At 44.9% G+C, this 23,301-nt stretch overlaps 2 protein-coding genes across 11 annotated transcripts in view; one reads left to right on the top strand and one right to left on the bottom strand.

Moving 5' to 3' along the window:
* The first annotated feature begins 985 nt into the window (after positions 1-985).
* TMEM243 (transmembrane protein 243) lies at positions 986-22,016 on the top strand. Of its 3 annotated transcripts, none has more exons than XM_005609193.4 (5): positions 986-1,269; positions 1,919-2,215; positions 18,548-18,598; positions 19,912-20,016; positions 21,401-22,016. In XM_005609193.4, the coding sequence occupies exons 2-5, from the start codon at positions 2,138-2,140 to the stop codon at positions 21,521-21,523; spliced, it is 357 nt and encodes a 118-aa protein (XP_005609250.1). In that variant the 5' UTR covers positions 986-1,269; positions 1,919-2,137; the 3' UTR covers positions 21,524-22,016. The 3 variants fall into 3 exon arrangements, with proteins under 3 accessions (XP_005609250.1, XP_003364872.1, XP_023494873.1); XM_023639105.2 differs by having other exon boundaries at positions 1,023-1,663; XM_003364824.5 differs by having other exon boundaries at positions 1,012-2,215.
* The window catches only part of DMTF1 (cyclin D binding myb like transcription factor 1), a 45,150-nt gene continuing 43,686 nt past the window's right edge, over positions 21,838-23,301 (bottom strand). For all 8 annotated transcript variants that reach the window (XM_001488523.6, XM_014739056.3, XM_070265579.1 and 5 more), the window contains one exon: positions 21,838-23,195. In XM_001488523.6, the coding sequence (XP_001488573.1) occupies positions 23,086-23,195 (110 nt within the window). In that variant the 3' untranslated portion in view covers positions 21,838-23,085. The remainder of the gene's footprint in view (positions 23,196-23,301) is intronic.

Raw genomic sequence — 23,301 nt, 5'->3', positions numbered from 1 at the left:
TGGCATCTGGGGTTGAGGGCAGATATGATCAACTTCAAATCTTGTGCTCTTAGCTACTGTACCTGCTCCTTTCTCTAGATTGTAGTCACATGTCTCTGTTTTCTGCTCCAGCCTCAACACTATGACCTTGGCGGTCCCCTGATTACTGTATTACCCTGTCTGGCAGTTGCCTGGTACATAGCAGGTTCTCAAAAGCTGAATGAATGTGGCTGAACGTGAGTGAATACAGTTATCTGTTGGGCCAGTCAACCTTCTAATAGAACTGGGTGCTGGACTGTGTAGCATTCCTATTATAACAAAGAGAAGATCATTTATAAAATACATGACTGGCAGATCAGATATGTATCGTACCTGATCCTACTCAGTGTTGCAAATTCCAAATCGATACCTATGTGATTCTTAGTCCATCCTTTTCCTAAATTGTTGAGGGACCGCCTGGAATGACTGCTTGGACTTGAAGTGTTACAAGGTTACAACGTTCCAACATAGGCTTTCCAAGCACACAGACACTGCCTATGAGGCCTTTCCACCTCCAGTTCTCTGTGCTCTAAAACCCGGAGAAGAGGTTGACACAGGAAGCCTTCTGGTGGCTGCAAACATGCTTAGCACCATCTCTACCAGGATGAGTGGACAAGTCAAAGAAGTACCTAGCACGTACTATCTCCCGACTGTTTCTGTAAACGACATAGGCTTATCACAGAGTAAAACTAGACAAATATACAAACAACTCTAAACCAAATTTATTAACGACCCCCCCGTTCCGTCCTAGTCGTGCAAAGACTGAAGCGGTTAAAGCCGGCTGGTTGTTTTTAAGATGCTTTCAGCCAAGTGCAAAGCTATCTTCAGAAATATTCTTTGCCCACGTGGATCGCGCAGACGCTAATAACTAAGACGCCGAGAAACATGCAGTCGGCGAGACTGGCCGCCCCAAGGGGAATAAACTGCCACCTCTAGAAATAAAGCTCTGCAGCCAATGCGGAGCCTTGGCTCGCGGGATTGGCGGCCCCGGCCGTGACGTGGCCTGGGCGGGCCGAGTCGGTTTGCGACAGCGGCCGCGGATCCCGCCTGGGGGGCCAAGAGAGGACCCGCAGCGCGGCGCCCGGCCGACGCGCCCGCTCTCCGCCGGCCAGAAAGGTTTCTTTCTTCGCCACGCGTCTCGCCCGCGCCCCGAAGCCTCAGCACCGAATCCCGGCGCGGGTGTAAACCCGAGACCCGCGATACCCCGCGCGGCCAGGACTTCCCAGCGTGCGGGCGGCCGGGGACGCGGAGGTTTGGCCTGCGGGCGCGGGGCCGGCGCGGGGCGTTTCCCGGGAGGGTGGCCAATCTGTGCAGGGCCGAGGCGGGACTCTCTTCACCTGGTTCTGCCCAGGCTGCTGCTCTAGCCGCGGCTCCCGCAGAGAGAGCGAGGAGAGCTGCGGAAAGCACGCGGGCCCGCGGGCAGATGCAACAAATGAGAGGGGAACCAAGTTGCTTGGCGCCGCCTCGGCTGCCACCTGAACCCGCAGCGCTGCGGGAGGGGTCCGCGGAGCGCTCGGCTCTACTTAGGCAACTTCACTTCTCCCGCCGCTCGGGAATTGGGGGTGGGGGAAGATGGAGAGGTGCAGAGGGCTTGGAGAGGGGCTTGTAATGAATTCTTCCAAGAAAACTTTTCTCCTCCTTGAAGGTATGCGTGCTCACCGCAGCAAATTTAGAAAGCACGGGAAATTACTGTGTAAAGAAACGGGGGTGGAGGTGGGGATGGGACTCGTGTGGAGCCCGGGGGCGAGGGGAAGCCGACCCAGTCTGCGAGCTGCCGCGCCGTGCGGCCGCGAGCCACGCGGGGCACTGCGCTGAGATTGGGGAAGTGGGCACTGCGGGGCGGGGCGGCCCGCGGTCAGTCGGCCACGCCGTGTTTGTTTCCTTTCACTTCCTGCGGCAGCTGCTCCTCATGGGGAGGAGAGCGGGGCTCGGGCGGAGCGGCCGCGTGCTCCGGCTCTGAGCGCCCAGCCACCGCCGCCGCCAGGACTTCCCGGACCCACCGGGGCTTCGGCTATGAGTGCGCGGTGACTAGGCGGCGTTGGGAAACGTGGACCTGAGACTTCGGCACGTGATGCTGATTCTGTTTTGAGAGGCTTGAGGAGACTGAAGAAACCCCAAAATGGAGGACTTTTCTACCAGGACCTACGGCACCAGTGGCCTGGACAACAGACCTCTGTTCGGAGAGACGTCTGCCAAGGTGAGTGCGGGCCGGGACTCCAGGCCTGGGTGTGAGTGAGCCTGTCAGCCCTTCAGCCCAGAGTCTTGGCTTGGTCCTTCTGCGACCCCTGAAGGCACTTGTAGGAAGAAAGATTTGGTTCTTCAACCCCACTTCCTTCTCAAGATGTTTGCCCTGCCACTCATCTCCTTTGGGACAGGGTGGAAAAGTTCAGAAAGTTCTGTGCTGTTGGGGGCCCTTCAGGGGAGTGCGGAAGCCGCTCTCCGGAGGGGCCGGTGGCCGGGATGTTTGCACATCCAGCTGGAGTGCTGACCTTCGGGAGGCTTCAGATGTGCCCCTAAGGCTTTCCCGAGAGACAGAGGGGTGCTTCTGATTTCTGTTTATCTAGAGCCCTTGAGGGTTTACTGCTGAGGCTGCCAAGCAAAGAAGAGGAAAGGCGTGAAATGAGGGTTTTGTTTGGTGGCACTCCATTCCAGGAAGTGATCAAAGGGTGTCTGGACCCAAACAAACTAGAGTACGTTATTTTAGGCTTTAAAAAGTATAATGTCTTCTTACAAGCTTAATCATGTGATGTCCTGGGCCAGTAATTGGAGACAGCTGTTTTCCTATCGTTAGCATTAACTTTCTGAGTCGTTTTCGCAAGATTAGCCTGTTTGTTTTTCCCACCTAGAAAGTAGCATTGGTAATCTTTGACCCCTGACAAAGTGCTTTCAGCCTCTCAAAAAGGAGAGCACGAGTGGAGGCCAGAGTTTCCTGGCTTTCTCAGCTTTGACGGGAGCCTCTAGCAGAAAGGACTGGGGACTGGCACACCTGGCGGTCTCGGGTGGGGCCTTGAATTTGGAAGCTGCCAGCAGCTACAAGGCTGTTACTTTATTTTTGAAACTCCGTGTGGATTGTGCTTTCTCTTCGCCAAGTGTCTTACTAAGAAAATGTTTTAAGCTTGATCTCTAGGAAGGTGCACCTTATTTATCTTGTGGTTTTGCATAATCCCAGCCCCCAGTGTGCTTGGTTTGAGAAGCATGGCTCTAGTCCAGTAGATGATCCTATTTCTGCTAACCTCGTTGAGCGTTATGGGTAAGGTCCTGGGGATCCACGGAGCCTAGTTGGAGTGAGGGGATTATGTAAACAACTGTGATTTGGTGTTATGTGCTCTCTGTGCTGTGACGGGTGTGGAGAAGGCATGCTGGGGGACAGAGGAGAAACTGGTCATGTTTATTTGGGCAGCTTGGGGAAGACTTTAGAGGATGGCTGCTCCATTCAGCCTCTGGTAGCCTTGGGCTTTCGGATATGAACGCCTGTAAATTGGGGTTTGACTAGAAGAGGATGCTGGGCCTGGAGAGTGGAGGCAGCTTGCTGCTTGAAGGGGTTGGACCCAAGGCATCTGGCGGCCCAGCTGTCCCAGGAGATAAGAGGTTTAGCATCTCCCCAACGTGCCTAGCACACAGATTGGGGTTCTGGGTGATCCAGACTTCTGACCTCCTTTAACCCTCCTTTAACTGAGGTAGATGACTTGGAATGGACTTGATTTATATAGACGCTTGGAAATATTGATGTTTTCTGACTGACTTGGGCTTAAATAGTCAATGGCTTACGTTTCCTATTGCATATGATCCATTTGAAACCCATCCAAAAACTTTACTATTCCAAATGTGTCTGTGTTTATTGCACACTTATTTAGACCACGAATATATAGCCCCAGCATCACTGAGGCAACTTTAGGCATTGTAAAGTAGATTCAGCTACTCAGAGAAAACATTAAGAATAATATATAATTGCAGGTCTCTCAAAATTGCTCCCTTTAGTGATTGGACGTAGAGAAATTATACAGAAAGGAGAGAGACCTCTGGTCTGAGGATGGGAGAAAACATGTTTCTTATAAATTGAGATGCTGGGTCTGAAGAAGGATGGTCATCTGTTGTTGCTGACAGCAAATGATTTTGTTTGAGGGCCTGAAGTAAGCAAGACACAGGAATGGGGCCTCAGTCATGAAAGGATGGGACAGATTACAGTGGAGCCATTCCCACGGAGGACAGTCACTGCCAGAGCAGGGCGGGTTCCTGGGGAGCCTGAGAAACCCTTCACTGGCCCCTGTGTGCAGGTGTTCCCAGCCTGCTCTCTTTAGATGCCAGGAAACTGGACACAACAGCCACTTTACAGTGGAAAATAATGTCAATGAACTATCACTTCTGAGGAGAAAAATCCGGAATGGGGAAAACCCACTTCTTGTCATAGTCTGACAGGTCGTCTGAGCTTTTAATAATCTTATTTGCCTTATAACAACTGACCATATATAGCCTCTCAATTTTAAATCTGGAAAGGACCAGAGCTTTAGGTCCAGTCTTTAAATTTAAGGCAAAGATGATTGAAGCCCACAGAGCAGAGAAACTTCTGGAGGGAAGCTGTGTTTCCTTAGTGCCAGGCAACGTTCTAGGTAGGCATTCAGCTTTCTCTTGTTCCGTCACTGAATTCCTTTATAAAATGGACGTTGTTATAACTATTTTACAACGAAGGAAGCTGAACCACAAAGCAGGCTACTTGTTCAGTCACACAACTACTCATCTGACCATGTTTCACCAACTCCTTTCCGTGAGTTGACTAGGATAATGAGTACTTGGTGCCACATACTTCTAAAAGGACTGTAGACATTCACATGCTATTGCCCTTTCACAGGAAATAGGTGAAGTGCTTTGCCCAAAGTTGTGGAATGAGTGAAAGATACTGGAATCTGTAATAGCAGCTCCCTCGTGGGCACTCCCCGAAGGAATTTCTGTCTTCACTTGTACTGATTGCACATACCGATTTCAGTTACCAAACTCCAAATTTATTCAGTCTTTACCATGATGTTTAGGAATAACTTTATAGGTAGAGCCATGGTGTGAAAGGCAAAAGTGAAACAGTCCTCTGGTGTTATGTAAATATCTGAGAGGTAATAGACAAAAAAGGAAAGATGTTCATTTTTTGTAAGAAATGTATCCCTTATTCCTTGTTTGAACTCTTCGTCAGGTAGATTGTTTATTTCTGTTTCATTTAGTTCTTTCTGGGGGTTTTGTCCTGTCCCCTTACTTGGAATGGATTCCTTTGCCCCTCATTTTGCCTCTGTCTCTGTGCTTATATCTGTGTATTAGGTGGGTCACCTATGTCTCCTGATCTGGGAGAGGTGGCCTTATGTAAGAGATGCCTTATGAGGCCCGGCCGTGTGCTTCCCTCTCATCACCATTTCCAGATGTTCCAGGAGTGACCCCTGGGTGGGCTACATATGTCCTTCTGTCGTGGCAGGGTTGCTTTTGCTGCGGGTGCCCAGGGAGGCTAGGCTGTCCCCCTGGCCAGCTGGTTGTAATGCTCAGCGGCATGTGGCTTCTGTGGTCCCTTCAGTCACTTATCGGGCATGGAGAGCCCCAGCACAGTTGGCTGCAAGGTCTAATAGCACGTTCTCTTGCAGTTTTTCTGTTAAGTGAGTTGGCCCCCAGCATGGCTGGTTGCTAGGCTCAGGGGCTTACAATTGCTGTAGGCCTCTGGCCTGCAAGGCTGTTTTCAGCTCTCAGGATTGCAGCTGAGTGGGGCTGGCACCAGGCATGGGAGCACCGAGTTGTTTCAGGCTTTGGAAGGTGGGGCCAATCCCCTGTGTGGCTGTTTGAGAAGCACAAGTCTTCTGCAGCTGACAAGTCCCAACACACACAGGACCACACACACCGTCAACACAGTCCTGCCCCATGTGCGTGTCCGACCCCCTGAAGTGGACCCAGTTGCCCCACTGCAAAGGCCCCCACACACTCCACTGGCTCCTCACACACACCCTGCCCAGCAGAGGCAGACCTACTCACCTGGATGCAGAGGATCCAGGCATCCCGCCTATTCAGGCCTACCAGTTGCCCAAGGGCTTACTGTTGGGTGGGTCCAGGCCCTAGGGCAGGCTGCCTGCTCTGGCTGACTTGGATTAAATTGGTGCTCTAGTGGGTGGGGCAGACCCTGGACTAACGGGCCAGGGGAAGAACTCCAGTGGCATCTGCCAGTGTCTGTGTCTGCATGCCTATACTAGGTCTCAATAATGGCTACTGCCAATGTCTTAGTCTCTGGAGAGGTCTCACCTCTCACCGAGATGCACCCAGAGCCTATCAGGTGAGTCTCTTTTCACCAAAGGACTGTGTACCTTTCTGGTGCTTTTAGGATGCTTTCTGAAACTAGTGAATTTGTGTGTGGGCCCTTTAAGAGCTGGCTTTTTTCCCCCTTATGTCTGATAGCTTTTCTAGGGGTATTCCCTGTTGTTAGTAGCCAGCAAAGTCAGGTATTATGAGACTTGTCTTAGTTGTGCTGAGTCCAAAGGATGCCTATAGTGGTAACATTCCCCCCCTCAGATCCCAGCCTCCTCCAGGGATGGCTGCATACCTTAGGATTGCTGCTGGTTGGCCATGAAGCACGGCGGCTCCCAAAGGTGGCTTTTTCTCTCCAGAAAGGAATTTCCGTCTCTTCCACCTGTCAGGACTGTCTCTTGTTGGGGGCTTCTTTTTATCTAGTTTTCAGTGCTCTCTCAGGGGTAGTTGTTCCCAGAGTAGTTGTAAATTGGTTGTGCCCATGGGAGGAGGTGAGTTCATAGTCTGCCTATGCTGCCATCTTGACACCTCTCTCCTTTATTCCTTGATACCTTTGGAATTACGTATTGCTAGGAGGGCTGTCTTATGAATCCTGGTCAGAATGTCCAGATGCCTTTTCCATCTGTTTTTATCCATTCCCAAGTTCTGGGATGTGGCACATATCTTTTAGGCGAAAAACAAATGTGGCACAAATTCCACGATAATACAATATATCTGTGCTATAGCTTGGAGTTTTCTAACGGAGTGCTATCAAATAGAAATAGCACTTGAGCCACATATATGATTTTAAATGTCCTAGTAGCCATGTTAAAAAGGTATACACAGATGGAATTAATTTTAGTAATGTGTTTTATTTAATTCCATACATCAAAAATACTATCATTTCAATATATAATCAATATAAAAGATGGAGATATTTTTACATTGTTTTTTTTGTACTAAGCCTTTGAAATCTAGTGTGTATTTTTCACTTAGAGCCCACCTCATTTTGGACTAGCCACATTTCGGGTGCTTGGTAACCACATGTAGCTAGTACTACCACATTGGACAGCGCGGTTCTAAAAAGCAAGTGGATTATTGGTTATGGTGGTTCTATAGTCATGTTCGTGAAAGATTTTTCTTTACTGTGGGACTTCTCAGAACCTTTGATATGCTAGTTTTCATTGTGACTCTAGTTGCAGAGGGCGGGTAAGTAGTACTTCCTGTGCTATTTGGGTGGTGCAGCCTTTTAGCACTGGCATAAGGCCTTACTCAGTTCTCCCCTCATCCCACCAGGAGCATGCCAGAGGAGTTTCTACAGAACGCCCTCTGGGAAATGTTGCTTTAGGATTCCCCATCTCCTCCTCCTCCCTTCCCTCCCCTAGTGTGAACTAAAAACTGGAGATTTCCCCACCCCAGTGTGGATGACACACATTTGGGGCTGTGTTTTTCTCTCCTTAATGGAAGGGCACTAACTTACCCTCGGGGCTTGTGGGTCAGTCTTGATTTCTTCATTTGCCAGCTGGCTGCTGAATCATTGGAAATCTGTTTCATACAGTGGATTGGTGAACCTAGCAGGGGAAGGAGAGGATGGTTCTCTCCTTCTTTCTGGGGAAGAGAGCAAACCATATCCCAGAGCTAGTGCAAACAGGAAAGGGAGGAGCCCTACACTTTGTTGGAATGTAGTGTCTGCTGGTTTCTAGACCAGCCTATTCTACTGCTTTTCACTGATCACAAAATAAGCGATTCATCCTTTAAGAAGGGTAGTGACAGTTCTTGTCCCTTTATTGTTATTTGCATGTAATATAAGAAAAGTGAGTGACTCTGGGGGAAGGCGCTTACACTGAACTTAGCAGATAAGATGGGGGGGACCTCTGTGTAGGGGGGCTAATTAGTGAGCCCTGAGGCTCAGATCTTTGGTTTCAAAGGCAAAAGGTCTGCGTACTAAAGCATTTTTCTTGCATCCTCCCCTCCTTTCCCTGTAAAAAAGAGGAAACAAAAACAGTGAAAAAGGTCTTTTGTGACCTGTAGTCCAAATCGAACAGTTCAAACTTAGAGCATTTGGCTACTGCAAATAATAGTGTAAGATTAGAGTGCTACTTCTTGCCTTTTTGGGGGGGTGTGTTGATGGGGTTGCTGCTTAATTAAGAACAAAACTATGCTTAAGATTGTTGTGTCTGCCTGCTGCCCCTTCCCCTGCCTGAAGCCCCAAAGGCTGTCCTTTGAGGAGTCTGGGCTTCCAGCTGTTTCTCTTGACAGAGCTTCTGGGTGATCCTCTGGGAACAACTCCTGTCTCACTCAAAGGAGAGCTAGTCGTCCAAGGGACTGGGTCAGTCGTCCTCTTGCCTCTCCTCCAGCCTGCCAAACCACTTTTAGTTGCTGGTTTCTGTGCTGGAGAAACAGTTCAGGAGGATGGATGCCATGACTTTTTCTCTTCTCCTATAATAAGTTTTCTCTCCCCCTCCCCAGACCAGAGGACTGGGGATCACTGCGGGTTGGGCTCAGGCATTTGTATGTTTAGAAAGCTCCTCAGAGGGTGCTGGTGCTAGGGAGGGTGACATCCCCGGTCTCACTCATGTTCCGTGGAAGCCCCATCCAGGCCGGCACCCCTCCGTGGACCCCTTTCCTTCAGCTGCCTCCTTGCTCTTGGGAAATGTTCTCCCTTCTGTAGTGCCCCCTCCTCCAAATATCTGAACCCTGCGCAGTCTAATTCTCTGCTTTAGAACCTTCCTTACCACCCAGCCTGCCTCCCTCCTAGGAGCCTGGTGGTCAGAGATGCCCCCTGGCGCTTACTTCTTGTGCTGTGAGGGATTTGTATAGATCTTGGTTCCCCAGTGGAGTATAAGCTCCTTGCCTCCTTTCTCCAGCTTTTCTAGCACTAGGCACAATGTCTTACCTAGTTCTTGATTTTATGTATATTAAGTTTCAAGTGAAGTGAGAATTAGCATCACCAAAAAGTAAGCTGCAGGGACATCTTGAACTGACAGTAGAAGGTGGGGGCTGGTGTTCAGAAACCCGGAACACTGGACACCAAAACAAAAGGTGGTGCTTCAGGCTCTCGTGCAATTAAAGTCATCACTTTCTCTTTTCCTTGCTGAGCTTCAGCCCAGAGGCCAGTTGTAAACAGATAACATGATATTGTATAAAAAACTTAAACTGAGGCTGGCTTCTCAGAAAGAAGCCTCTCATAGACATCGTTTTTTGCAGGTCTGTGGGAATTGTCTGGGTCTACTGAATTGAGTCATTTTCTTTCTTTGGGTCAGTCTATAGGTCATATATTGGTATATGACCATATTTTCTGAGCTGCTGTAGGGACATGTGCATTCACAAACCTGAGTGTCCCTATGGGAGTGATGGAATGCATTTCAAATTGGGGCCAGGGTATGGGGCCCACTCCCCCTCAGCTCTGAGTAGCCCTATCTCTCATTGGTAAGATGCCCCATTAGATGTAGCAGAGATAATACTAATACCACATTAGCAACCATTTACTGACCCTCTACTAAATGTCACTCTGTTCTGGGGCTTTATGTGCATTATCTCCAAATCCTTGCAGCAACCCTTCATGTTCCACCATTGTACAAATATGGAAACTTAGGCTTAAAAGTTAAGGGACTAGGGGCTGGCCCGGTGGCGCAGTGGTTAGGTTCGCATGTTCCGCTTCTTGGCGGCCTGAGGTTTGCCGGTTCGCATCCCGGGTGCGGACATGGCACCGCTTGACAAGCCATGCTGTGGTGGGCGTCCCACATATGAGGTGGAGGAGGATGGGCACAGATGTTGGCTCGGGGCCGGGCTTTCTCAGCGGAAGGAGGAGGACTGGCAGTAGTTGGCTCAGGGCTAATCTTCCTCAAAAAAAAAAAAAAAAAAAAAAAAAAATTAAGGGACTTACCCAAAGTCACAGGCAGGCAGATGGCAGGAGAATAAGTATAAGTCAGATCTGTCAGACTCCTCACTGCACAGTCCTTGCACTGTGCCTCCCGCTCCAGAGGTCAGAGTACGTACAGATTGGACAGTTCCTCTGGGGACCTGATCTAGAGATCATCTTGCCCCTTAAACATGTGGAATATGTTTGTTTTCTATTTTTACCATGATCTCATTTTCATAAGTGGTGCTTTAATGAAAATTGTATATTTCAAGTACATGTACCTATGAGGAGAATCCAGTAGGATGGGTATACAAAAATATTCACAACTGACAGGTGCTTCAAAATGTGAATCTGTGAGATAAAGAAAACATTTAAAACTGCCTCTGCTTTTCTCTAGCTAGAAATGAGGGAAACGTTGTTCAGATCTACATGTAGCAGTGGAGGGCATGGTGTGTTCGAGAGGTCACAGTGTGCGAGTTGCAGATTGTGGCTGTGCCCGCCTTCTCATGCGTCCTTTCTTACACATCCTCTGCTCCTGGCAGTTGTGCTAAGGAGTGGAGTTTCTTCTGGAGGCTGTAGGTGTGTGCATATGTTTATTCCTTTATTCAGTTGTTAATCACGTGCATACTACATCCCAGGAAATGTGCTATGTGCTGGATAGTGTATCTTTTCTCATGGAGCATATATGGAGGAAAGATAAGAAGGTGTTAAATAATCCTTGTTCTCCCCTCTTCCTTCCTTATTAAGCTTCAGTCATCCTGGGCTGCTTTTTGTTCATCCAGTTCCCAAGCTCACCCTTGCCTCAGAGCCTTTGCACTTGCTGCCCCGGCTTATCTGCAGTACCCTTCTCCCAGATCCTTGCGTGTCTCATTCCTTTTTCTTATAAATGGCCCTGCTCAAGTGTCACATCCTCAGAGGAGATTCTTTGACTTCCTTTTAAAAAATAGCCCCTCATCTCCACTCTGGTCACTCTTCATTTATCCGTTTTATTTTCTTTCTAACAGTATATAAAAAGAGTAGAGAATGAAGACTTAATATCAGAGTGGGAAGCAGGATGGATGGAAGGCTCTTCTCATGTTGGAGGGAATTGAGATTTTTGGGCCACAGATGGACTCCATGAGGGAGAGGTTCCACATAGAGATGAGGATGGAGATAATTAATTGAGCCAGCAAATAGGTGCAGGATTGGCAGAGAAACAAGTTGCCTTCCTTCTGGTCCTCTTCTGGCTGGAAGGATTGGAAATAGGGGGAGGAATTTTCCTCTTTTTCTTGGCATCTTTTTTTGTAAGGATGTCTGCTGCTGTACAGCCTTCAAGAGTGGGATTGGGAACCTGACTTGGGGTAGAGCTTCAGACCGCTTTCTGGAGAGAGACAGGGACAGTCAACCCAAAATAAAAGGCCATGGAAATTCAGTGAAGGCCTAGCTGAAAACACCAATTTGTAGTAAACTCAGTTAATTTGTTCTTTCAGCTAATATTTGAGCATCTGATATATGCTGGGCACTCTGCTTGGCAGAGGGAAATGGCCAATGCCACCACTCACTGATACAGCGGCACCTTGGTACAATCAGAGGAAGGTTATCTCCACGCTGGGTAGTGGCAGCCTCCACAGGTGTGGATGCACCACAGCTGGGAGAGTGCAGCATTGGGCTAGATTTCAGCCAGACAGTTGCGCGCAGAGGCCTAGAATCTGACAGTGCACAAGGGAGACATGGCCCTTGGCCTCCCAGACCTTACAGTGTAGAGGAGGAGGTGGATGAGTAAACCGGCAGGTGCAGTTAGGACACTTTAAAGGCTTCACAGCAAAGCTTACGCCGGAGCGTAGAGTGGTTGAGGGTGTAGGGTGACTCGAGACTGGGTTGTCAGTGCATCAAGAGCAGATGAACACATCCAGCAGCAAGTCTTCCGTGTATTGCTGAGACTGCCGAGTCCATGGTCAGAGATTGGCAGGGAGCCCTCGGGTGTAACACGTTGGGGATACTCTCGTCAGTGGATGTGGGTGAAGACCAGATTCAGGGACAGTAGAGGAGAGGGATGGAGGAAGTGGGATTTGGCAAAGCAGGTGCTGAAATAATTGAGGTAACTGAGAAGAGGGAGGGGAGAAGTTGGCCTGGGACTGCTAGGGACATATATTTTAAAAGTAGAGGCTGTCTTAGTCTGTTGGGGCTGCTATAACAAAATACCACAGAGTGAGTGACTTAGAAGCAGCAGACATTTCTTTCTCACGGTTCTGGAGGCTGGGAGTCCGAGATCAGGATGCCAGCATTGTTGGATGAGGGCCTTTTGGGTTGCAGATTTCCGTTTGTGTCCTCATACGGCAAAAGCAAGGGAGCTCTCTGGAGCGTCTTTTATAAGGGCCCTAATCCCATTCCTGAGGGCTCCACCGTCGTGACCGAAGCACCTCCCAAAGGCCCCACCTCCTAATACTGTCGCATTAGGCACTGGGATTTCAACATAGGAATTTTGGGGGGACACAAACATTTCAGACCATTGCAGAGGATATTACTGACATTGCCATCTCAGCCTGGCCTGGGGAGCAGGGAATGCCCTGCCCCCATTCCCTCCTGCCTAGTGAACCTCGGATGAGTATGTGGGTGACATGCGCTTTCTTGGGGAGAACGTTCAGAGACAGGCAGCCAAAGAAATCCAGGGTGAGGAAGAGCTTTCTGCATAGTCCAAGAAGCAGTTTGCTCACATGGAACAGGTTTCAGGGGGTGGGATGGCTGACAGAGGACTTGCAGGAGTGAGGGGTGAAGACTGACCTGAGAGTCCCAGGGGAGGGGTGTGGGTGTACAGGGCTGCTTGCAATGTTGTCTGAGGAGAAGGACTTCGTGGAGCTGCAGAGAAAGTTAGAAGTAACACTGAAAATGGAATTCCCAGTCTTACCCTCACCTCTGTCCTCACCTTCTCCCTCCAGAGTGTGGAAGGAAATGTTCCTGGCGTTGTCCATCCAGGGTTTTTCTTTTCTGCAAGGAGCTTTCTCTGTCTTTCTTTGCTTCTCCCTGGGCGTGCGGAGCAGCACTGCTGAAGGATGAATTCCTCAGCAGGGGTTGCTGTCATGCCTCTGAAACCAGTGCTTGGTCCTGCTGTAGGAGAAAATGAGTAGCTGGGTTTAGACTCAGGCTGGGGAAACCTGGACCCTGGAGATGGTTTACTATGGATATTTCCATGGAATCAGTGGAGCCAAGCCTGGGAGGCACCATTAGGGTATTGGACCTCCATGGCTGGCAAAAACGTGACCTCTTGGGCTGCAGGACCATAGTCTCTGTTGTGCTGTTTTGTCCATCCTGGAGCAGCAAGGCCACATGCTGTTCTGACCAGAAGCTGAGATTCTGACAAGCCGGGCCCCAGATGAGTGATGAGAGTAGCCTCTGTTGGTGAGAGGCCCTCTCAGGAAAATGCTGTTGGTCCCTTCTGTTTATGATTCTCTCATTTAACCAAGATTCATAGAGTGCCAACAGTGTGCCAGGTTCTGGGGAAGGGAAACAGGTAGGCTCTGTTCCACCATTAATTAAGTGCTGGTCCTAATTGAAGAGATGGGCAATACATTTTATATTGATGTGGTAAGTGTAAAGTCCGGGAGCCCTGAGACAGGGACATTTCATATCCTGAGAGGTGCCTGAGGATGGTGTCCAGAAAGGATGTACAGTGGAGGTGATGTTTGAATTGAGCTCTGAAGGATGAGCAGTCAAATTGAGCGTGTGGCATGTCAGCCATCCCACCGCCCACTCCACATCTCACTCTTTGGGGAACATTGTGCCTGTAGCTTTTCTTATGGGTCAATACAAGGAATGTCCATTTATGAAATAGCTGCATTTTCTGTGTCCCTGTATTGGCATAGACCCATGCAGCAGACTCTCTTAGACCCAGAAGTTTGCCTCTTCTAATGATCCAGCATGCTTACTTTTATTAGAACTTTTCAACCCTGTTGTACTTCCCACTTGGCCGCCAGGAGTCCTAGGACTAACATTTGAGCTTAAATCAGAACAGTTTTCGTTAGTCAGAGTTTTTCTTGTAAACCCTGTTACTCCTTCTTTCGATTCCCCAAACTCCTTTAGAAATTTTGCCTTGCTTTTTTTATTGTTGCTTAAATGGGTTACGATTTTACTGTTATAGCACATGCTCTTAGATCCATTCCGGAAGTAGGCAAAACGTAACGTACTGTGGAAATGGAAGGTCAAGCACAATTTTAAGAGTTAAGCCTGTCTCTCAACCTGTTGCTGAGTATCTGTCTTTGAGAAGGATATCCTGCTTCCCTGTCCTAGTCTCTCTGCAGGAAGGATCAAGGCTGATTCTGATCCTGTCAAGCTTCTTTGGGGAGTGAAAATAAAAACAGTACAAGGTTTAAAGCTCTGGGAGGGGAGAGCGGTTTTGGTAGATGAAAATAGGCTAACAGTAGAACTGGGGAGGAGCCAGAGCTAGTTTCTGTGAGAAATTAAATAACTGAATTAATAGAGACTAGTTATAGAAGTGGAAATCACCTAAGTTTCAGTTCATTCCATAAACAGCAAAGTTTAACTGCAGTATTCTCTTTTCTTCATGCACTCCATTTCTGATTTGGAGCATATTAGTTCTAAAACTGGCCTTTGAAATGCTAATTAACTGGCTGTATAATTATGCTCCATTATTCTTTTATCTTTGGAGAACGGGAGCTAAGGAGCAGCTAAAGCCCTGAAATATAACCTCAGGGCCCAGGGGAGGGTCTCTAGCCTATGACTTGAACTTATCAGTATTCTAAATGGTGTAGTTTAGACTCTAAACTGCAGAGCAGTGCTTCTCCAATTGAAATGTGCACACAGATCACCTGAGGATCTTGTTAAAATGCAGATTCTGATTCAGCAGGTCCTGGGGCAAGGCCCAAGAGTCTGCATTTCTCACAGGCTCTCAGGTGAGGCTGCTGCCGTTGGGCCTTTGTGTAGCAAGCGTTTAGAAGAAAGAGCTTAAAAGTGGGAGGTCTTCCAAAGTTAACTCTGCCGTTTCTTTTGCTTGAATTCATGGTTACTTTGATAGCAGAAGCCTTGAAGCCAAGGCCTTGGCTTAGAGAAAGAAAACTGCGAGAAACACTTCTGCCATGTGCCAAATACTTCCCCCTACTTTGGGGGTCCCAGAGAAACTGCATTGTAACAGTAGGATAACTGATATTCATGAAAATGACGTGGAATTTTGTTCAGTGAGCTGTCTAGAAGGGAAGCAGGGAAGTATTCATTTAAGTTTCAGTATATTTTCGTGAATGATTAGAACTAGTTAGGCTTACATGGATATGTTCAACAATCTGAAAAGATCACTTACGATGAAATCTTCATTTCTGAAAGATAAACACTTTTCTCTAGTACTTTGCTAGTAGGCTTTCTAAGGTGCAGTCTGCTGCTTGATATCTTGTCTAGACCAGCAGCATTCTAAGTTGCTCTTCCAGTGAGGAGTATAAATGGAATCTGCTCTGTTGGCGTTGAATCCTGTTTCCATCACTTACTGGTATTGAGACCATGAGCAAGTTCTCAATTTCTCTGATTTTGCCACTTGTAAAACAGTCATAATACCATTTCATCCCAGGATTTTTTTAGAAGAGAATTTATGCCAAAGCTCTTGGAATAGTTACTGTCCCTTCACCGGTATTCCTCTTCCCCTGCTTGGCCCCTGGTTGGCAGCTTGCTGTGCTATTTGGACATTTGTGATTTTTCTTCTTGGTTACCTCTCACCTGAACCTCTTCATTGGCTTCTATTGGTAAGAGCTGTTGTGAGGTATGGAGACCTTCGCAAACTCTTGCAAAACCATGGAGCTCACACATTTATGAGATGGGAGCAGATATCTTGACTTCTCAGAATAGACCAGAAGAGTTTAGTTGAACCTTTTTCACAAGGTTTTGTTTCACAAAAACAATGGGGCTCCTGTTAATAGATTGTTTACATACACATTTTATGTCAAGCACACCCACGTTTATTTGTCTAGTGTGGGAATAATAGTGATCAGTGATTTGCCCTGGGTCTCTTCCCTAACAAATGATCCTAATTTCAGACTCCTCTGTGCTGTGCAGGCTTCCCCACATGAGGTGGTGATAAGATCCATTCTGAGTCCTCCTAGGTTAGTAAGGGTGTGGCAGGAGTTCAGTTTCCTTTGTCCTGTATAACTTTTGACTGCAATGGCTTTGGTCTGGAGAGTGTGGTCTGTCCTTGGAGAGATCATGCACACTCAATATAATACTTGGCTTTCCTTCACTCTTCCCTCCCACCTCTGCCTGCCTGCCTCTAACTACTTGGATTCTTATCTTTAAATGCAGAAACTTGGAAATGAGTTGCTCTGTGCTTGTTCCTCTGCCCTTCCCATCCCTGAGCTCTTGTTTATTGGCTGCTTGCATATCATATCCTGCTGTTCTCTGCCAGATGTTCCCAAAACAATCTTTAAGCCTACTGATCCATTACTCAGCTTTGACTTCTCAGAAATAAGACTGCTTGGTCTTCTCGTGGGTCTAAAAGTAGTGTTTCCTAATCAGGTCGTAAACCCTTATGACCTTATTCTGTAAAAGCTCTGTAAATAACTTTTATTAGCCTAATAGATATATAAGTAATATATGTATTGCTAATAATATTACATACATGTAAAATATTACTTTTAACCTTTTAGTCCCTGTAGCTGAAACTGTATCTAACCAGTGACCCTGATTTAGGAAATCTTGTTTCAAAGTTGCTTCTAACTTGCTATATGACTTGAGGTAAATAATTTAACCATACTCACTGGGTCTAAATTTACTTTAACCTGTAAAATTAGGATTGGATTAGATCAGAAGTTTTTCAAACCATTCTGTGGAGTTGGTTGAGGTGGAGATGGGCGTGAAAAGAAAGTTCAATGGGTAGGACCCCAGGGCTCCTCATTCAATTAAATGATTCTTTTTTTGTTTTTTCTTCTTTCTGATTCTTTTTTGGTGGTGTTGAGGTCACAATAGTTTATAACATTGTGAAATTTCAATTGTACATTCTTATTTGTCAGTCACCATATAAATGCGCCCCTCACCCCTTTTGCCCACCCTCCAACCCCCTTCTCCTCTGGTAACCACTAAACTATTCTCTTTGTGTATTAGTTCACATTCCACGTACAAGTGAAATCATACGGTATTTGTCTGTCTTATTTTGCATAACATAATATTTTGATGTACCCTCAAGGTACATCCATGTTGTTGCAAATTGGATGATTTTCTTTTTTATGGCTTAGTATTCCATTGTATATATCCACTCATCAGTCAGTGGGCACTTGGGTTGCTTCCACATCTTGGATATAGTGAATAATGTTGCCCTGAACATAGGGCATAAATCTCTTTGAATTGTTCATTTCAGGTTCTTTGGATAAACACCCAATAGTGGAATAGCTGAGTCGTATAGTATTTCTAATTTTTTAAGAAACCAACATACTGTTTTCCATAGTGGCTGCACCAGTTTGCATTCCCACCAGCAGTGTATGAAGGTTCCCTTTTCTCCACATCCTCTCCAACCTTTTTTTTTTTGTTTGTCTTAGTGATTGTAGTCATTCTAACGGGTGTGAGGTGAAATCTTAGTGTAGTTTTGGTTTGCATTTCCCTGAAGATTAGTGATGTTGAACATCTTTTCATATGCCAATTGGCCATCTGTATATCTTCTTTGGAAAAATGTTCATATCCTCTGCCCGTTTTTTGATCCTGGTTTTGTTTTTTTGTTGTTCAGTTGTGTAAGTTCTTTATAGATTTTGGAGATTAACCCCTTGTCGGATATATGATTTGCAAATATTTTCTCCTAGATGGTGGGTTGTCTTCATTTTGTGGATAGTTGCCTTTACCTTGCAGAAGCAAATGACTGTTCTTTTGTTCATATATTGAAGCCTTTTGCTATTAAAGAAGTTTGAAAACCACTGGACTAGATGGTCTGAGATGCCCTCCAGCTTAGCACTGTATGAGGCTTCCCAGCAGTAGCATCTACTTCTAGATTACATTAGACAAGGACATCTAAGCTGTATCACAGATAGGTCCCAACTCATGATTGCACTTGACATCATCTATAGTCTGGTTCATTATGCTTTTTACTGAGGCTCTGGACTGGCCATCCCAGTGCTCCTGTCCCTTTGCTTCTGCTCATACTGTTCCCAGCAGCACGTGGATTATTTGTAAGCCTCCCTTCTCCATTCAGTCCTTTCCATCTTGTGTAAAATGTCTAGTCTAGTGTAAAAATGTCCTGTCCCTTCAAGAAACTTTCTCCACCTAGCTGTCCCTGTCTTCCCAAGGTACTTTTCCACTCCAGTGGCTCAGTACACTTTGCCTTGTCAGGCAGTTGTATGTATGTGTAAAGCTCAGAAAGGGGCAGGATCTTAGTTTCTTCATTCTAAATCACCCCAATGCCTAGCATTGTTACCTTTCTGAAAGGGCCACGAATCCATCATATGGCTCAAAAACTCTTCTCTCTTTCAGGATCGAATCATCAATTTGGTCGTTGGCAGCTTAACATCCTTATTGATTCTAGTAAGTATCTTTATCTTGTGTCTCACCCAGGCTCTTAATGAAAGTTTTGAAAACTTAAAGTATTGTGGTTCAATTAACTCTTCAAAATTACACATAAAAGGGGCCAGTACATGAGCATGTGAAGTATTCCAGTCATAGTTAAATCTATTTTATTACCACTTATACTACACTTAGTAATTGGAGTAGCTAAATTGATTTGCACTCTTGCCCCTTAGTTGAATAATGTAGTAGCATAAGTCAAATGACTTGGTTTTCTGAGTTTGCCATGTTTGTTTGCCTAGTAAATTTGTGACATGTTAAGTGGCAACCAGCAACTCCCTTCTGTACATAACCCACTGCCCCCCATTTTGGCTAATACCTTGTTTATTGTTCCTAAAGCACATTCATTTATCTTCTGGTTTAAAAAGTTTATTTGGTCAGCATATAGTAATTTTTCATCCTGTATAATAAGGCTTAGTTGCTATCACAGTAAAATAAAAACAAAGCTATGTTTCCCATAGTCTGAGAGTGACATTTTCATTAAATCTAAGAGAATTTTAGTGAAGTTTGTTTCTGTGACTTCTTAATAAAAAGAATGGGTATAATGCTATATCCATGGTAGAAACAGAACTGTAGGGTATTAGAAACCTGTCTTTCAGTATTTTTCGTAATGTCAAACAGAAACAATTTTGGTTATCTTTTTTTTTTTGAGGAAGATTAGCCCTGAGCTAACTGCTGCCTATCCTCCTCTTTTTGCTGAGGAAGACTGGCCCTGAGCTAACATCCGTGCCCATCTTCCTCTACTTTATATGTGGGACGCCTACCACAGCATGGCTTGCCAAGCGGTGCCATGTCCGCACCCAGGATCTGAACTGGTGAATGCCGCGCTGCCGAAACAGAACATGTGCATTTAACTGCTGTGCCAACGGGCCGGCCCCATTGGTTATCTTTTTTATTGGAGTATTCAAGATAACAAAAAGGTTAAAACTTTCCCCAGTATAATCATTAATCCTGGGAATGAGGTTTTAAATGCTTTCTAATCTTTGTTAACAAAGAGGTTATTTTGAGGTTAGCTAGTTTTCCTCCAAAGGTTGCTCTGTGATGTTTTGTCTCCTATCATAAAGGAGGAAAAGGTTAGGAGGAGGAAGTGCTAAAAGAAATAACACAATTGAACATATTTACAATATTTTATTTAACATTAACATTCCAGAAGGCAAACCTGGTACATTTCATTTTACACTGTGAGGCATTTTATAATATTAAATTGCCTAGACTCCAGTCTAACCAAGTCTTGGAATTACTCCTAAGGCCTGACGTAATTTCTCTTCATACAGGTAACACTGATCAGTGCTTTTGTTTTCCCTCAACTACCTCCGAAACCGTTGAATATATTTTTTGCTGTCTGCATCTCTTTGATTAGTATTACCGCCTGCATACTTGTGAGTACCTTCAGAATTTCAATTGAGTATCCCTGAGGGCTGAAGGCGGCTGCAGTGCCTAGGACAGATTCCTAGTCCAGGTCTATACGAAAGGGTATCTCTAATTACACTTTGCGTCCCCCGAAAGGATGTCAGAATTTTCAACGTTAATTGTAGGTTTTTTAAAAAAAAAGTCTGAGTTTCCATCTTTTCTCCTAAATCCCAAAGTTGTACCCCTAAAGGGAAACTGTTCCCTTGAGAGCTTAAAAAAAAAAAAAAAGAAAATGGAAGAAAAAAATAGTTAAAAGACTTAGGTAGCCAAAGATTTGATGTAACTTAATTAATTCATCTTCCTTCAAGGACTACACACAGGGCCCAACAGGCTTTGGGAAATGACATTACTGCTCTTAGGGAAGAGATACAGCACTCTGGATTTATTTCTGATAATTATAAAATTAGTCTATTTAAATCTCTGTGCTTATCTCCTCAAATGAAAGTAAGTAACACCAAAATCTCCTGGGAAACCTAAAGCTCCAGTTGTATCCTTGTCACAAGAATGTTCAATTTTACTACAAAGCCTTTCTTTAGGGTAAAGAAACAAAGTTTAGATCTTCAGTTGGGTATTTGCCAAGTGTTCAGTCACTCATCATTAGCTGATTGTTGTCTCATTTCCCTTGAGAGGCAGCATCAAAATAGTACACCCTTAAAAGCAATTGTTTTGACTCACATATGGCTTAAATCATAATAGTAATGTGCTTATCTGAGTTAAAATTAAACCAGAGGACCTCTCCAAGCGCCTGACTCACTGATTCTGCTAGACTCCTGGGACCTGAGGGAAGAAATGGCCCATCCCACTTTGGGAGCCTTTGGAATAAAGCTACCAGAGATGCTCTCCTCCTACTCCCAACCCAAAGCCAGAAGTGACTAATGACGACCTAGTTTAAACCAAATCTATGCATGTGCAAGCTCTATTTTGTATGGGCGGTCTGAATCAGTTATATGAATTTAAAAGTTGTTCCCCCTTCTAGTACCTAAAAGAGTTGTACCTTTTACGCAAATATATTTAAACTGCATCTAGAAGGTATATACTCTTGGATGGCTTGCCAAATGATTGGTGGACTCTATTGATTTAAACATAGAACAGAGTTAACTGAGAAAGCAGGAGTTAAGTATGATCCTGGCTGTAGAAACTTAGTTGGTACCACTTAAATTATAAAGAATAAGAATTAAATTCTGGCTGCGTTAGTCTTAAGAACGTAGATTAATATAAAGACTGTCTCACTTATGGGAAAAAGTATATACAGATGAAATTGGTCACCGTGGAAAAAATTAGTTGTATTTAAAATTTTTAATACTTGGCCCAGTGGCTATTACTTAACCTTTTATTTAATTCTTCTTCTTTTAGATCTACTGGTATCGACAAGGAGACTTAGAACCGAAATTCAGAAATCTAATTTACTATATCTTATTTTCTATCATCATGTTATGTATATGTGCAAACCTGTACTTCCATGATGTGGGAAAGTGAGGCTCCCAAGGAGAAGTACTTACCAGGTCTCTTCAAAGCTATTTATTAGGACTGTGAATAAGCGCTGGATAAGGTATGCGGAAGAATCTCCTGCATCTGGATGTCTGACACATGATTTTCATGTTAAATGTAAATCTAAATTCCCTCTTGCAGGGGAGACATATCATAGATCACTTTCCTTTTTCTTTAAGGAGCTGATGTTGCACTTACACATTCAACCCTTAAAGCTCAAACAGCACAAGTAATTTTCACTTTTGAAATTAAAATTTTTTATAATGTAATTGCATGGCGAAAGGCTATGTAACAATCTTGTATTTTAAGACAAATATTCTTTTATTTCTGTTAAACTGAATATACAATTATTGTTCCCTAGGCAACCAACTTTTGCTTACAACTACAATTTAAATTCACGTTAACAAAAGACAGATGGTGAAAAGACAACTTTGATTGTGAAGATCTAATTACAATAATAAATAAAATAATTTACACAAGGTTTTTTTTGTGACTTTTCTATAGGGGTCATATTCATTAAAGCCCCCATAGGCTAGTCGTGGCTTAACTTTCTCTAGTAGAGGAATGACTCGATTTGTTTCCTTTTGTCATAGAAGCAAATTTTGTTTTTTAAAATTGCCTGAGAGGGACAAGTTGTGATGCACCCCCACCAGCTAATATACACTAAGTGAACGGCAAACTCTGATACCCTCCTTCAACTGTTTCCTGGATAATTTATATAGCAAAACATATACAAGAAACAGTCATGGTGTAGGATAGGCAACCTTACTTCCCTTCCCATTTAGTTTAATTTTACTTCAAAGTGCTGACTTTGTAAACTGATGACAGTGGGTTCTGAGAGGGTGAAAACTCTGCTTAGCTTCTGGTGAGTTTTGTTACTACTCTCCATATTCCCTTTAAAAGTAATAAGAATAATAAAAAAACCTGTAGTGAATTTTCCTAACTCTTTTAATGCTTTCCTCTCTTTACCCAGCCTAAATCCGCTCCCACTGCCAGCAATGGGTAAACCAAAAACAAGCACCACACAGTCACCTCCTACCTAGGCCTCTGTACTTGTAGGCTGGTCAAGTCTCAAACTTAATCTTTTTGAAGGTCACTGGTAAGCTCTAGACCATGTTGATGTGACTTCTCTGAAATATAAAGAGGTCTGCTTGAGACTGGATAGAGAGCCTTGTCTGATCTTTAGAGATGAATATTACTGCTTTTAAAACAGAGTAGTTAAGCTTTGGTGATTTTAAACTTTTCTCAGTAGCTGAAGTGAATGACAGTCCCTGCTGACAAATAACACTAATCACAGGGATCTCTGTATGCAGTTAAGACCCCATACTGCACTCAGCTACACAGTGTCGTAAGACTAGACCTCAGCTGATGTATTTAAAGGAGGTAAAAAGTCATAGCAGCAATGCTGTTATGTGGCTTAAGCATTGTAGCTATTTAAAAGCCAGAGGAATTGGTAAATTAAGCCTCTTGGGAGTTGCTCCTATTTCTGTGGAGATGTTGTAATTAACAGTGTGGCTTCTTTGCTTGAACTAGCTGTTTCTAAGAATTACCTAATGACAGTTTACCATATCCTCAACATCCTTTGAGTCTTCTGAAACAGGACTGTCCAAAGATGATCCAATGATATTTGATTCTTCTCGATGATGTTGGAGTATGGGATCTGTAATGAGTTAAGTTTCAAGTTAGTCTTAAATGTATATGTTCTCTAGTCCATGTCAAGAATTTAGAGTAGGTATTCTCCCAAAGTGCAAAATTTAACGAGACTA

This window comes from Equus caballus, chromosome 4, assembly GCF_041296265.1.
Source record: "Equus caballus isolate H_3958 breed thoroughbred chromosome 4, TB-T2T, whole genome shotgun sequence".
NCBI lineage: Eukaryota > Metazoa > Chordata > Mammalia > Perissodactyla > Equidae > Equus > Equus caballus.
Note: the sequence above shows the minus strand (reverse complement) of the source record. Positions and strands in the feature narration are given on the sequence as shown.

What these genes read in the sequence shown, in the direction of transcription:
- TMEM243 (XM_005609193.4), top strand. Translation starts at nt 2,138, where the DNA reads ATGGAGGACTTTTCTACCAGGACCTACGGCACCAGTGGCCTGGACAAC. An exon ending in TCGGAGAGACGTCTGCCAAG is followed by an intron (nt 2,216 to 18,547) that starts GTGAGTGCGGGC and finishes TCTCTCTTTCAG; the next exon opens with GATCGAATCATCAATTTGGT. An exon ending in GTATTACCGCCTGCATACTT is followed by an intron (nt 20,017 to 21,400) that starts GTGAGTACCTTC and finishes TTCTTCTTTTAG; the next exon opens with ATCTACTGGTATCGACAAGG.